Genomic DNA, 16,937 nt, shown 5'->3' with positions numbered 1-16,937 from the left:
CGTCTAGTTTCTCTGACTTCATTGGAGAACCTAAATGAGCTATAATATTCAGATTTAAGAAACACGAAAGATATATCTATTATCAAGAATGCGAGAGCTCATCAATTGCTGTACATTGGTGGAATCTTGCACATAAATTAAATTTTAAAAAAGCTAAAATTATTCCCGCCCATCACATCAGCTCATCTTAATACCTTCGAAACTTGTTTTCTTCTTATGAATGCTGATTCTTTTATTGATATTAGTCCCTCACTATCTCTCCATAGTGCATAGAAATGAATTTTACTCTTTTTTGCTTTTTTCAGTCAATGAGTTTTTTCTTGTTTTGCTTTTCATCTTTTTTCTTTCTCAACTGCTATATTGTCTCTAGTTTTGTTTCTCACCTGTCTTTTTTTCAACGGTAACTCTACATTTTATAATTCAAACTACCTTTGTTTCTTCTCCTTCATGTCTCGTTCAAAAATAGGAGTCAATTTTTGAATGTTTGAGACATGTTGACTGCTAGTTTTAATTTGTATATTTTTGAAGCGAATGAAATTTTGAAGCAAGACAAAAAGGAAAAAAAGTCAAAAAGGAAAAAAGAAAATAATGAAGAAAATTAAGAAATATAATAAGTTTTTTTCCTATTGTGCGTAAGCCTGCAAGTACATATAACTCATAAAATAAGTCAAAACTATAGAGAAAACAAGGAAAAATATATAAAGATTTCCCAAAGGAGATGGGAAAAAAATATTTAATCTTTTTAAAAAATATTCACAAATTAAAAAATAGTAAAATGAAATAAAATTGGAAAATAAAATAAAATTAAGAAACGATATAATCTTGTCGTCAGCGCACACAATTATAACTGAAAAAAATAGTGCTTTCTAATATTGTATTACAGCCAAAGCAAAATATATCAATACAATATATTATTAATATATCAATACAATATTAGAAAGAGCTATTTTTGTTTTTAATAATCCTGTGAGTTGGTAAGATTACATCATTTCCTAATTTTATTTCATTTTCCAATTTTTTAAAATTATTTTTATTAAAATTTGTTAAAATTTTTAAAAATATATTTTAAAAATTTTTTTCTTCTCCTTCACGAAATCTTTACGATATACACACATAGAGATTGGTCTTTGGTATATTGAGGTAAAATTAAGAGAATATAAATATGATTAAAACAAAAAACTTTGTTAAAAAATTAAATATGAGAAGGGTTTTAAAGTGTCTGTTCAGAGTTTGTGCTGGTTGCATTGCTGTTGTGTATTCCCCCCCCCCCACACACAAAGATATATATAGTTGGCATAATTTGCAAAAAATAAAAAATTAAATCATACACGCTGAATAACGTGAGATCTAATGTCATTTGAAAAGTTATAGCACAACAAGTACTAACGTTATTTTGTTAATTGAAACTTACTAACATAGCAATAAATATAACTCAAAATAAATTTAATAAGTAATAATAATAAGTAAAAAACTTTAAACAAGCACAAATTAAATGCTAAGTAAATGTTTAAATTCATGATTTATTTCTTTAAAAAAGATTAATTGACTTAGATTGACGTTTTTTTTGTTTTGTTTTTTTAATCAATGAACCTTGCCTGGAAAGATTTAACTTAAATTATTTAAACTCCCAGTTTTAAATCCATTAAGTGAAATGGATTATACAATAGATTTCATAAAATTACTTAATTTATCTATAAAAAAAATAAATAAAAGCTAAAGAATACTCCATGATTTTGTAGACAATGTGCAATTTCATGAGCCAATATTCCTCCAAGTTGATCATCATTAGTGCATAGTTTCAGCATACCAGTAAACACAAAGACATGTCCAATCTGAGGGAAAATATTTAATTGTTAAAAAAAATAGGATTCTCTACAACTTAGATAACAAAAATTTTATTTTGAAAAGAATTTGTAATTTTTCTTCTGAACTTTCAATCACTTTTGTATCATTGATTTCTCTAGAATTGTTTGCATGATTTTTTAATGGATTTTCAGAGATAGTTTTCTTTGAATAAATATACCTTTAATTGATGGGAATAGATTTTTGATCCTTAAATTATAGCCACAATCAGAAAAATATAATCCTAATATTGGGTAACAATTTTGTAATTTCCTCAACAGAACTTAATTACATTTTTCCTAAACTGTCAACTTCACACTTAAGCTGAAAAAACCAATATATATTTTGATAGTTTATATACAAAAGCTTGCTTGTGAAAAGTTTGAGTGATTCTATGCAGTAGCTTTTGGTTGGTGCCCTTTCATATACCGAAAGAAAAACATAGCATTTCCGGCATACATTACTCCTTTCTTACAAAAAGATAAAGATACTTTTCAAACAAGAAAAAAAATTATCAGACGAGAAGATGTATCTAAAGTATGTCAATGCCGAAACCAGTCGGCGAAATTTCGATACAGAAATTTTAATGTTGAAAATTTTCCATGTTCTGGAAGGCCAGTTGAAACTTATGAAGACATAATAAAGGTATTAACTGATGCAAACTGGCGAATAATGACTTGTGAGATTACTTAAATGCAATATATAATTTGAAAAATAAATTATTCACTGTAAGAAAATAGTCTTTAATTTTTATTTAAAAAAATATATTCTCGAACAACACAATAATTCATTCAGAAGAACATTTGAAAGTCCCTATGTGTTAATTATAATTAAGGTGCATTTCTCTAGAACAATTTAGCTTAATTTTTTTACTTGTTTATCCAATAATAATTCCAATTATTTTACCTTGTTAATTTTTTTTTATCATTTAAAATTTTTTATCAATATATGGTTGAAAATTTTTAGAGTGCAACAGTATATAAATTTTATTTAGTTTTAAATTATGTAATAATAAATTAGTAAATCCAAAATAAGAGTCTGAATAATCCTTGAAAAATTAAAAATAAAATGTTTTTTGAATTTTAATTGCTCAGACACTATTTAAATAATATCATAAAATTTTGGATTTTGTCATTTAAAATGAAATGAGACTTTTTATACTGGACAACACAAAAAATTATTGGTTTTAAAGAAAAAAGACATTTTTTTTTTAAAGAAAAAGAGATAAATTTCTTGAAAGCTTCTTTTAAAAAAATTTATATTTAATAATAATTACAGGTTTCAAATCAAATACAAATTAAAACATGATAACGAAAATTAATGTCGCATCAAGTTTGAGAATTATTTTTTATCTCATTTGGAGGAGTAAATACTTGGCATGCAATATAAAGCCCAAATAAATAAGACTTTGGGTTGCAAGAATTTTAAAAATAAATAAAATTTTATTAATCAAACAAAATTTTAAAAAACAAAAATAGGAAATGCGATACAAAAATATGAAATTTAAAAATACAAAAATTAAAATTACAACTTTCTCGAATTTGTATTACTTGTAAACTATTTAAATGATATCATAAAATTTTGAATTTTGCCATTTATAATTATGCACAGTTTTGGGTTTTTGTCGTCAAAAACTGATTTTTGACATGACAGTGGTAAAAACCGTGTTTTTACCGGTAAAAACATACTGTTTTCTTTCATTTATGGCATATAGCGGACAATATATTATTTTCACTTAATAGCCTTTATAAATGAATGTTGTAAATGATTGCTATTGATTTTGCAACTATATACAGGTATTCTTATAGAAGGATATACATTCATACAGAAATATCGTAACATACTTATTGAAAATATTGATACTTAACTTTTATCATTACAGCTTGATTTGCAAAGGATTCAAAATTTTGCACTTCTTAATTGTTAGAAATAAACAAACAAACAAAAAAAACTTGGAACTATTTATAAATTCAAGAACTAAAAAGAAGAATTTAAAATTTGGCATTTCTTAAATATTAGAAATAAGCTAAACAAATCTTTCAAAACTTGTAACTACTAACAAACTCTAAGTCAGGAATGACATTGCATTCTTCAGTAATGTAATATGCCAAAAAAAATGATGCTTGGAAATGTTGAAATTTTTTTTTAGTATCCTAATATTTTGCTTCAAATAATATGATTTGATATAGTCATGTTGGGAAAATGCAAAAATCTGTTCTTAAATATCTTTTAACAACTTTTTTTCTAATTTTATTGCCCAAAAATGAATTAATTTTGAATCATAAGCAGTTAAACTCCAATTAAAATACCGTTTTATCAAAACTATGGGTTTTTGACAGTTTTGTACGTTTTTGACAGAAGGGTTTTTGACATGACGGTAAAACCATGGTCAAAAACTTGCCAACCCTGATTATGCAGTTTAAAAAACATTATATTTGACTACTCAAAAAATTATTGATTTTTTTTTTTTGTTGAGAAAATGAGATTAATATCTTGAGACCTTAGTTAAATAAAACAATACATAATAACTTAACAGAATTAAAACACAACATTTTTTAAATGATGAAATGTTATCAGATTTGGAAGAGTTAGGCATGCAATAGAAAGTCCAAATAAATGAGGCTTCAAGTTGCAGGAAAGTCAATGAAGCTAATAAGAAGAATAAAAATTATACACATATTTTAAGTTGACATTGATCATGAGACATAAATAATAATAATAAGAAGAAGAAAATTCTTTGCTAGGATACCAAAAATGAGAATATTATTAGAACTTGAAGAAAACCACTTAATACTCAATAACCTTTTTAAAAAAAGGCACTTTACAATGATGAAGAATTTCATTTTTAAGTCTTATCTAAAACCACATAAATTTGTCAAAATATTAAAATTAGCATTGTTTTAATGAAAATTCTGAATGACAGGCTGAATAATGTATTTGAAAGCTTCAATGGGCTAAAAATTTATCAAAGATGTATATAGTTTTAACTTACAGGCAATACAAAAGCATTTTCTATTGGACTATCAATGATAGACACACCCCATTGCTTTCCATGTATTTCTTGGATGTCTTGGTTGGCTTGCAAAATTCTATTGACGATTCTTATTACTCTTAAAGTGGCTGGGTGAGAGGAAGGAATAATTTGAGGACCAAGATTTTCCATTAACTACAAAAAAAAAAAATTCAGTCAAAAAATTACTGTTCCGCGCACATAGAAAATATTACATTTCTGAAATATGAAGGATTTAAAATATTATATAATATTCATTTAGTAGAAGAAAATCAATATTTATTAGAAAAGAAAATCTGAATTTATTTTTTAATGCCATGTTAGGGAAATTTTTTTTTAAAATATTGCTTATACTTTGAAATCCAAAAATATATTTGCAATTTTTTTTAAATAAAAAATATGGTTTGGGGGATGGGATATTAAAACTAAAAGAATGGGTAGAATTTTGAATATTTTGATTTTTCATACATTTTGTAAAAAATACATTTAATGACTACTTTATTTTTCCTTCTTCTATTAAAACAAAGTAATTGTTTTTTAAAGTTTACTTTAATTTTGTCCAGAAATCTGCAAGCTAGCTATTTCATTAATTTTGTGGAAGAAAATTTTATGTCCCCGGGATGAGTCATAACCAATCTTTAGTGTCTAATCTTAACAATTTTCAGTGTATTTGGTGCACTACAGCACCAAAGTGGAATCGCTGAATACATATACACATAGTAATTTAGTACATCATCTTATGTCATCCGTTATTGGTAATATCAGCAAAAGGTTTGTCTCTCTACAAAATAATGAACCAAAACACACTTCTAAACATTAAAGTATTTAAAACTGAAAAACAGTAAAAAGTCATTTTTAAAAAAAATCGTACAGTAGGGAACCGATTATCCGGAATGGTCGGGACCATCGCTTTCCGGATAACTGATTTTTCCGGTTTTCTGANAAAAGTATAGAACTGTATTAAACATAGGTCTAATAGGTATTTGTATGTAGTGTTAATGTGTTATTCTTATTAGCAATACATTCAAATATTGCTTTTAAACATGTTATCAATAAATTTATTCATTGTAAAAGGATATTTTGTTTTTTATAGATAATTTGCGTGCTGATTAAAACCTTTTGCACACTAGTATATATATATATTCATTGAATAAATATATATAAACATGAATAAATATAAGGGTTCAAAAATTAAACTGCCGAACATGCCATTCTTGTTAAATTCTTAGTAGACACATATTTACTTTATTCATTTTGGTACAATTCTCTGTGATGAAAGATGAAACAGATAAATTGTGCTAAAGGGGAAAAAGTACATCAATTATGTTTTCCGATACTGAATTTTATAGTATAAATAAGCATTTTCAAAACAAAGCTTATTCTTTTTTTTAAATTTTTGTAGGCTTATTTTTACTGAGAAAAGTTTACTCAAATCTCTAAACATAAAAACAATAAATAATTTAATAAATAAAAAAAAGCATGCACTTGCTTCAGATAATAACAGTTCTTTTTTGTTAATGACAATGCACTCTATCAATGCTTATTCAAACTAAACAATTAATGATCAAAGCAAAACAAAGTTATCAATGATTATTTGTGCTTAAAACATCGTTGTTAAAATTTAATACCTCATATTTATACTTATAAGCTTTAATATACATATTATCATTTTTGTCCAAATTACGAATAGATATATTTATATGTTTTCATAAATATGTAATTGAAAAACATATGTTTAGGTACCTAAAAGTTTCATTCACATTATAGTATTTTGTAACATACCTGGAAGGGCATATATAAATTTCAATACTTTTCAAGCCAGAACAGTTATAAAAATTGTACATAAAATATCTCAAAATTGTCATTTGTTTAAATTTTACCTTTTCATAGAATATGCATCTGTCATAAAAATTTCAAAAATGATACAAGAAATTTGAAAATTATAGAAATAAAAATAAGTACCTGTTTTAATTCAAAGGCATTTATTTCTGCTAATTGCTTTGTACTAAATGCCATGAAACGTTTTCGTTTAGTAATAGGAGTTTCTTCAATATGGCTGATATAAAATCCCAATGATAGTAAAACAAAAACTAACACTGAGGCTGAAAGAGAAAATAAGTTTTAATACTACTCATAATGGAATAGATAACATATTTATCAGTTTACAATAGAAGCATACCAGCAATTTTCTTCTTATTGATAATCATTACATTGATAAAATGTCTCTTTTTGTCTTTAGGCAGATCTCGCCACCATTTTCTAAAACCTCTGAAAAAAATTACATGTCATCAAAATAGGCAGTAAAAAAATTTATAACTAACTCAACTTCTAGTTTAGAAAGAAAATCAATAATCTCACTAATTTTATTTCAATGCTTATTACCCAAAATGGGTTTACTAGAATTAACCAACACTGTGTATATTGATCAAACGAGGATCACCCTTATTTCGAGTATTTCTGCCTCAGCTCTAAGGAAAGTTGTTTATAGAATTGAAGCAACATTGCTAATTAAGTTACATTATAGTTACAGTTATTGTTTTAAAGTTTAAATTATTGTATGACTATAAAGCTCATACGACTTCCACAGGGGAACAGAAACTTTTCAGAGCTAAATATTTTAACAGGATGCAGTTTTTTGGTTTGATATTTTCTTCAAAATTACAGTACTTATTTTATTTTTTTTTTAGTTAAAACAACTTTTCAAAAATAATTTTAGAATGTATAAAGTTTGTATATTGTTTTAATTTTTTATTAGTAATTTTTTCTTTAACAATGAAAAAAATTCATTTGATTTTCTTCGATTTTTGAATCAACTAGCAAATGTGTTAAAAAAATAATAGAAATCAAAATATATTGAAATAATAGCAATAATTTATAAAGTTAAATTTATGGTCCCACTCGTGAATTTAAAGAATTCAAACTATTAAATAATAAAATTGGCCTATAGTTATTTTTATTATATTTAACATAACAGAAAAATCCNTAAGCTATTTGTGCTTATGTGAGATTCGTCTACAAACGGCTTTTGATCCGTCCTCTAAATCAGTTCTTTCGTCAACTCGATACGCCGTACGCTCTAAATAACAAAATGGGCTCAAAATCTTGCAAGAAAAAAAATTTTTTTAATGGAAGAAAATTAATTTCCGGTTCTAAATTTCATTCCGGTTATCTGGTTTTCCGGTTTTCTGATTTCCGGATAAGAGGTTCTGCACTGTAGTTACAGTTATTGTTTTAAAGTTTAAGTTATTGTATGACTATAAAGCTCATACGACTTCCACAGGGGAGCAGAAACTTTTCAGAGCTAAATATTTTAACAGGATGCAGTTTTTCGGTTTGATATTTTCTTCAAAATTACAGTACTTATTTTTTTTATAGTTATAACAACTTTTCAAAATAATTTTAAAATGTATAAAGTTTGTATATTGTTTAATTTTTTTTTAGTAATTTTTTCGCTAACAATGAAAAAAATTCATTTGATTTTCCTCGATTTTTGAATGAACTAGCAAATGTGTCAAAAAAATAATAGAAATCGAAATATATCAAAATAATAGCAATAATTTATAAAGTTAAATTTATGGTCCCACTTGTGAATTTAAAGAATTCAAACTATTAAATAATAAAATTGACCTATAGTTATTTTTATTATATTTAACATAACAGAAAAAAATCCTTATCTTTTAACATAATAGAAAATATTCTTTTAATATTATCCATCAAGGCAATTCTCTTTCCTGTAAGAACTTTTTCTGGAATTTTCCATTCTATTCTTTTTAAAGAGAATTAATTTTTTAAATGTGTTTTTTTTTTATGAATATATATGTAATGAAAAACTTAGTAGCATTTTCCCCCCAACTTAAACAAAATATTTCTACTAGGCTGCTTGAATATCCCTGTGTCTTGTCCCTATGATCAGATATATTCTGCATCCTCAGTTCCTATTTATCATCCTACCCCAAAATGGTAATCAAGTTTCGGTGACAAACAATAAATAGCAAGTGAATTACTAGGGTGGGGAAAAGAACAACTCAAAATGGAGTAAACTTGAAAGGTAAAATTCACCTACGAAAAAGCTATTATTATGTAAATATATTATCGCAATTACTAATAACAAGACGCAACACTTCAATATTAGTGATTGAAATGGGCTGCAGGTGTTGGATAGCAGAACTCTTACCTATGGCTACGCTTTATGCTTTCATCATTAGCACGTTGATTATCATAAGATTTTCTAAGATTCTGTTTGTACTTTAAAACTGATTAAAAAGTTTTACGTTAAGAAAAAGTATAGAACTGTATTAAACATAGGTCTAATAGCAAACAGTATGAAAATTCTAAAAACTATTTTTGACAATCTAAATGTGAAATTGAGAGGGTAAATATTGCATCTAACACATTCCAATACATCTCAGAAAAGGAGAAACAACAAGGAGGTTCCAGGCCTGAAGCTTAGTGATCTTCCCAGATGTTGTACTTGAAGGGGATATTTCTGTATCTTGATCTCTAGCAACGATTACAGTCACCAAATCTACTTTTATCTCGTAAATTTTTAAAAAATAAAGTAAAAAATCATAGAGCTTCAAGTTATACCTTTTGAGTTGGTCCCCTATATGTGCTTTTTTCAGTTTCTCACAGCCACTGACACAGCCAGTTTCTCACAGGACCTGGCGATCATTTTTGAGTAGATAACAATAGAGAAATCTTTCCTCTTCAAGCACTACGATTATTACCTTACAGTTGGTGATATTAAGATCCAATAATGAAATATCTCCAGGTTTATTTTTCATTTAAAGACTTAATAAAATATTTATGGGGAGATTTCCACACCCTGATCTGTGGCAGAATAAACGCCAAGTCTTGCCAACTTCCGGGCATCGGCCAGCGAGAAATTAAAAAAAAAAACACGGAAGGATACCAATTCAAAATGTATAACTCGTAGCCACCCCTGGGCAAACATTTGCATGTTTTCTTTAAAAAAAATTGCAAGTTTAAAATCTATTTGGCACCTTGGCGATTGTAGCTGGCTCAACAGATCACGATACGGAAATATCCTCATATTTATTATTTAATATTCAACAAATAAAAGGTAAGTATACAAATTAACAAACCTTCCAGTAAGAATAGCAGTCAACTTAAGAAATGGCTTGAAGACAAACCAAAATATTGGATGGATTTTTCTAGGTTCAGATGTTTTAAAAGAACGATATAAAACTATTCTGGAAAAAGAACTTTTAAAATTTCTATTTCTTGAATGAAACTCAATTTGCGAGAAATTTTTCAGGTCATACTTTAAGTTGCATAATTTATTGTGATTAAACGACGAAAATAGTACATTATAATGTGATGTTTTGATAGCATTGTTGTTCAAAAGAGAAATTTTATTTATAGTAGCTACCGGCCGTTTCGAAAGTACATTAAAAGCTCCTTTCACACAATACATCTCCAAATGTTAAAAAACGAAGATGTTTAAAAGAATTTATTGTTTAACATTATTTATTGAACAAACCCTTAACAACTCTCGTCTGCAATTAACCCTTAGATAAGAAAAGTTTTTTAAATCTCACAAGAGTTTCTAAAAGGTTACAATTTTAAATATAGTATAATACAAATATTAAAATAATAGGAGAATTATGACTCTAAATTACGAGACTTTTTGTACTTAAGAGTACATTTCCATCACAAATTCCGCGGTTTCCCTGATTTGTTTTGTTTTTCCTTACATGATCATGATATTTATTATGATGCCATCTAAAAAACAATGATTTTTTAAAAACAAAAAATGAATCTTTTTAATCAAAAAAGATATTTATAAAAAAAGGGAAGAAAAGATTTTTTCTTATTAAGTCACTACAAATTATGACAATATAATTTTTTTAATACTTGAAATGCATTGAAATATTCTTATGTTTTAAATCTGGCAACATGCTGCTTTTATGGCTGAATTGTTTGTTGTGATTTTGGAAGCTTGTACGTCGAAGTGAAAATATAAATATTATTCCCACATTTGAGCCTTACTTTCAGATACTTTTAACTGAAATCAAACAGAAGTTTAATAAAGCTATCTATAATAAAAGGTCATTCAGCTACAAATTTATGATAAAAATTAAACGTTATTTTTCAATACCTGGTTCATTTGTTTCGTACTCGTAAAATTCGAAAATGGGTACAACAAGCTCTACGAAACGTGACAGAGCTTATTCATCAGACAATGAAGGACCACCCCCCTCTTGCAAGGAAGGTAAGGTGTTCGAATTTAGTGCTGGAAACAGGAAGGAAAAGTTCGGATACCAATCGTCACTGGATGATTATGATGATTTTTCTAATTTATCCAGAGATAAATCAGATGAAATGAATAGGCCTGGTGAAAAACTTTTACCAACTGTTTTCAAATGGGCTGGTGGTGGTAAAGATGTGATGATCAGTGGTTCATTCTCTGATTGGAAACCCATACCTATGGTTCAAAGTCAGGGAGATTTTGCCCTAATATTAGAAATACCCGAAGGAGATCATCAATACAAGTTCAAAGTGGATGGCCAATGGCAGCATAATCCAAGTGAACCTACTGTAGATAATGATGTTGGATCGAAAAATAACACCATATCTGTTAAAAAGTCTGATTTCTTGGTATTTGAAGCTCTCGCGGCAGACAGTATTGGATCTACCTATACAGGATCTCCACCGGGATCTTATTCTCAGGAGATCCCTCAGCCTAAGCCAAATGAAAAGACGGTTCGACCACCTGTCTTACCCCCGCACTTGTTGCAAGTGATATTAAACAAGGATGTTATGATGGCTTGCGAACCAAATCTTTTGCCAGAACCTAACCATGTGATGCTGAATCACCTCTATGCACTTTCTATAAAAGATGGTGTTGTTGTTTTGAGTGCAACACATCGTTACAAGAAGAAATATGTTACTACTTTGTTGTATAAGCCAATTTAAGTCAAGATTTGCATTGAGACTCATTTTATTTTGTAGCTTATGTAGAGTTTATTTGAATGCTGCTCTTAATGGCACATTTGTCATGTTTTGTTTGAATTATTCTAGAGAAAGATATGTATACTATTTTCCTAAATGTAAACAGCAGATGTGCGTAGTAATATTTTCACAAATAGTTTTAATTGTACCTGATTGCTATCTTTTTAGATTATATTCGGTACTTAACGATTAGCCGGGAGCAAGGACATCCAACTACATTTTTTTTTTTAAAAATTTATTTTGCATAATTTTGTGAGCATTCATTTTGTCTAGTGTATAAAAATAAATGAGTTGGTGGAAGCCTATGCCATTTTTAACATTTTATCGCTTGTGTCTAAAGAAAAGGTACCAATTATTCTTGCATATATTATGACTAAGTTTCTGAATTATAGTAATTTCAAATTTGTTCAACTGTAATTCAAAGTTTTAGTGGTACTTTTTCTTTTTGCCTACGCAAGTAATGCCAACTATTTTATCTATATTTTTTTATATTTAAAAAAAAACACTTAAAAATTTAAAATAAAAAATCAGGTGAATTTACTTCCACTCAGTAAGTTTGCGATATGATCCCCTGCGTTCGGCGAAATAGAAAAGTACCATTTTAACTCATCTGAATACAATGTTCTGAGCATATAATGTCAATCTAACAACTGTTTTATATGCTTAATTTTTTTATTCAATAAATATTTTCTTTAAAATTGTGAGTTTAGTGATGAAAATGTATTCTTTGCTTTCATAATTTAGAATGAAACTAAACTATGTGAAAGATCGTATAAATGAACATTTGTACATATCTAGTATACAGACATTTCAACAAAATATCTTACTGTGCTAATTTCTTATTTTAATCATAACTTAAATCTTTTGAAAAAGATTTTACTTTGTATTTTATAAATGTTATGCATTGCTTATTATATGTATGTTACAGTACACAACTTTTTTAATCATTATTTGTATTTTATTTGTACACCAAAAAACTAAATAAATAATACTAATTAGTAATGAAATGCAAAATTGGGTTTTTAGGCATTCAATGTTTTACTGTCTTAAGGAAACTAAATTTTAAAATGTATTGAGAATCGTTAAATTATGTAATTCTTGTTTGAGTTAAGGATTAATACTTAGTTGAAGCTTGGAGCAAACTAAATTTAGAGACAGATTATTTTAAATTAAAATAGCATACTATTTCTGAAAATCAATTTCTGGTTTAGGACATCACTATTAGTTATTTACTGAGACAAATTTTCATGGTTCAGGATTAATGACGTACGCTGATTTCGAACCTTGCTTACTCTTTAGAAGTTTCTTCCTCTTCAGTAAAATTACCGGGTCAATTTTCTAGCTGTGGGCTAATTAGAAAGTATCAAAATGTCATCAGATTCATAAAAAAATTAGTAAGTTTTATGTGATTTTGAATTCTAAAACTTCTGGTGAGATAATTAGCATATGGCTTTGTAAGACTTTTGATGAGAACCAGTGATGTCCAACCTACGACCTTCTAGCTGAAAACCTTTTGACTTAGCCATTGAAATATTAATGAAAACATGGAGAGAAAAATACAAAGTAGCAGAAAAATCTTTTTTTGGTCGCTGTTTTGTTGCTGTAAATTAGTGATGTGGTTAAGTATTTGTTTAAGATAGAGGATTTAGTGTTTGTGATAAATTTTAATTTGTTATGCATTAATACAAATATATTGAAATGAAAATGTCAAAAATTTAATAAAGTGAATGAAAAATAATTTCAAAATTCCAATGATAACCTCTCATTTATTTGATACTGTATTTATAGCTTCAGTTATAAATTTGTATTTACCTAAATAATTCTGTAGTTAACAGTTTAAGGTAAATGAAAGTTTTCAGTTTTATGTATCTAAAAGTTTGGGGATCTAATTTTCTAATTAATTAAATAAATTACCTTGTATGTTTTGTAATTGTATTTCTATTTTTGTTTCAATTTATTTACATTGAATATTTAGATGTATTTCATGATCTGCTGCCAAGTATAAGCACATCATGTTTACATTTGTAATTCATTTGTTTGCATTCAGATTCTTAAAACATTTTTATGCTTGTTGCAACTTTATCTTGCATTGCATATCAAAATTATAATTTTTAGTTTTTGTGGCCCACTATCCACCTGCAAAATGGGGACACATCCTTGATGCAAAGTGAATTTTTTTAAAAGCTTATTTTAAACCAATTGCTATACATTACATTTCTTTGTTGATTGTAATGTGCCATTTGTTTTTATCAAGCTTCAATTAAAAATGAACAATTTTTCTCCGACATAAATTTTTTTCTTTTCTTTAAATCAATGTTACAAAATATTATTAATTAAAATTATTAAAAATTGGATTACAGTATAAGATAATTTTATTACATTTTGTAGTTTTTATAATATTTATTTTTAGGACCAAAGTAATTAAAAATTATGTGACAAACATGCTATAATTTTTTAAAACTGTGTGGGTGACCTAAAAAACAACTTTAAAAAAAAATTTATTTGGAAAAATGAATTTTCTTTTTTATTAACTAAAATTTTTCAAATATTCCAATAAGATTTTAACAACCTTATCTAGGTCAAAAAGGTTTCCAAAAGGATTCTTAGAATTAATAGAAGATTAAGTTGCTTGGGAATTGTAGAAATAATTAAGTAACTGTAGAAATAATTTCCAAAAAAAGAAAAATTTTTTGAACGGTTGAAATTTATGCGGTTTTCTCCAGCTATCAATAATTTGTATGACACAATTTATATTTATTGAAAATTCAATACTTAGTATGATATACATTTGTTGCAGTTTTTCATATTTAATGATTTTTTTATTGATGTTCAAGATTTAGTTATTTGCTATAACATTTTAAAAATAATATTTTTCCTTTATATTATTCATTATTATTTTTCATTCTAATAACAATAAATGATATTTTTCATCATTATTTCAACTTTCTATATTGTTAATTTTTTTTTAATTTGCCGTTAAATTAATGAATTTGAAATTAAGTATTCCTATGTTGATTTCCTATTTTTTGTCATGATTTTGTTGATTTCATGTTTCTGTCTTTCAATAAAGATGACTATATTTTACACAGTGTGAATGATAGCTTCTCATTGGGAGAATAATCATTGAACGAATGTAAATAATTTTATTTTATTGATTAGCTGCATAAAGGGATTCAAATCAATATTATTATGTTTATAAATGTATTTATTTATTTTTTATTCTAAAGGAAACATTATGGTATTTTTTTTTCTCTTCACTTATCCTTAAACTCTATTTGAAAGATGTGAATTTTTAACTCATTTCAAACAATTGTGAACCTTTTTTTGTTACTTTTTTAATTTGATATTTCTTAAAAATTCAGCTGTTGAAATTATTAAACAACACATTACAAGATTTAAGTCAACTAAATCAAATATAGGATAAAATCTTAACAAACTTTATATATAATGTATATCTATAAAAATCAGTTATTTCCCTATGTAGTTTAGTACAATTTAGAAATAGTGTAGTTTAGGTAGTTGTTCTACTTTATGCTTATTAGAGAAAATTGAATATAAACTCGCCTGGTTAGATGCTCAATACTTGGAAGTTTCATGTTATTATGAAGAAAAGAAGAAAATTATGTATATTAAAAATATATCAATTTAAATTTGTTTAATTCCATATATTTTGACTTTGTAGATATTGTAAAAATAAAATAAAAATGAGTTTTTCTAGAAGTGTGCATTTCTTAATCCCAGCAATCTTGTCTTATTTGTCAACAAGTGTCAATTTATATCAAATAAAGTCTAATTTGTTTTGCTGATAATTTATTTAAAAAAATTCTATATATATTTTTTATTTTTACTATATTTTTGTTTTGGATCATGTATTTGAAAGACATAAAAAAGATAGTGATTTGTTTCTGCTCTCTATAAAAACTGATGGTGTTTAAATTTTTATGGATTATGTTGACAATTTTTAATTATATTGAAATTTTTTGCATTTAGTTACTTTGATATTGATTATAAAATAGTTTATTATTGTTACTTTCAAAAATTAATGATGTGTAATAAATTTTTTTTCTTAATTTGTGTTCATAGTGTGTAGTATTTCCGATTTTTCTACTTTATATTGAACCATGTTAGCTGAGATAAAGTACAACCTCCTGTACAAAGAAAAAGAGAAGGAAAAAAAATTTTTATAAAAATTAAGAAAAAAATTATTGTGGTTTGTTAAATTATTTAATATCTAAATATTACCTATTCATATTAGAATTCAATAAAACTGGCAAGACTCATTTTTAATAGTAGTTTTTAGCTGATATATTTTCGCATTTTGTAAAGAATATAAATTTTTTTCTCCTTTCTATTGTATTTCTATGAAATATGGCTAAGTCTGTCAAATGACTTAGGTTTTGCAGGAGAGAGAGACTAGAAACATCAGTAATATTTTTTTAAATAAATTTAGAAAAAAAAATAATTTTTTATAAAATTTTATTAACAAACATTTTTTTTAAAAAAGCATTCTTTATTATTTTTCTTCAAAATATTTTATTATTAATCTGAGATTTATAAACATATTTTGTGCATTCTGTGTAACAAATGCATTTGAATCTAGGATTAAATATATAGAGAGATCTTGGTAAAGCGAACACCCTCTCAACTGAAAAATTGCTCGCTTAGGAANGCTTTTACAGGGTGCGTAGCGTTTGTAAAAAGTACTTAAAGGTGCTTTTTTGGGGATTCTGTTTTTAAAAGCTTTTAAAGGTGCTTTTTTCAGCTGGCGTTTTTAAAAGGTGCTTTTTTCCGAATAATTTTTTTCCTTCCCTTCAGTGATATCTGGTGGATCCCATGCATTTAACGAAAAATGGGGAGTTTGCTACGTTATCATTTACGTGGACTTCATGTCGTACCCACGTTATGACTTGCGCATGCGCACACACTTGAAACCGAAACCCGAGTGCTCCAGTTCAGATATAGAATATCAGATCCTTATGAAAAGTTTTTCTTTTTTAATTTATTTTAATTTTATTCTTGTTTATTTTATTTTACTTCTAGCACTTTTTTTGACTTAGGGGGTAAGGGTACTTTTGTTCTGAGTTCAGGGTCAAGTTGCATTCACTCGGTG

At 26.6% G+C, this 16,937-nt stretch overlaps 2 protein-coding genes across 3 annotated transcripts in view; one reads left to right on the top strand and one right to left on the bottom strand.

Annotated features, from left to right (window-relative positions):
• LOC107437590 (metalloendopeptidase OMA1, mitochondrial) overlaps positions 1–10,584 on the bottom strand; it is a 33,169-nt gene extending 22,585 nt beyond the window's left edge. For both annotated transcript variants that reach the window (XR_006225566.2, XM_043045867.2), the window contains exons 1-5: positions 9,958–10,584; positions 7,032–7,120; positions 6,815–6,954; positions 4,835–5,008; positions 1,725–1,832 (exon numbers count right to left, since the gene is read on the bottom strand). Coding sequence is in view for 1 of the 2 variants with exons in the window: in XM_043045867.2 (XP_042901801.1) it covers positions 1,725–1,832; positions 4,835–5,008; positions 6,815–6,954; positions 7,032–7,120; positions 9,958–10,289 (843 nt within the window). In the remaining variant the exon portion in view is untranslated. The remainder of the gene's footprint in view (positions 1–1,724; positions 1,833–4,834; positions 5,009–6,814; positions 6,955–7,031; positions 7,121–9,957) is intronic.
• A 183-nt stretch (positions 10,585–10,767) lies between these two features.
• Positions 10,768–15,897, top strand: LOC107437588 (5'-AMP-activated protein kinase subunit beta-1). The gene has a single exon (XM_016049643.3). The coding sequence runs from the start codon at positions 11,009–11,011 to the stop codon at positions 11,789–11,791; it is 783 nt and encodes a 260-aa protein (XP_015905129.2). The 5' UTR covers positions 10,768–11,008; the 3' UTR covers positions 11,792–15,897.
• Positions 15,898–16,937: the final 1,040 nt, after the last annotated feature.

The sequence above is a fragment of the Parasteatoda tepidariorum genome, chromosome 7 (assembly GCF_043381705.1).
Source record: "Parasteatoda tepidariorum isolate YZ-2023 chromosome 7, CAS_Ptep_4.0, whole genome shotgun sequence".
NCBI classification, from domain to species: domain Eukaryota; kingdom Metazoa; phylum Arthropoda; class Arachnida; order Araneae; family Theridiidae; genus Parasteatoda; species Parasteatoda tepidariorum.
This window is presented reverse-complemented; position numbering and strand designations above follow the sequence as displayed.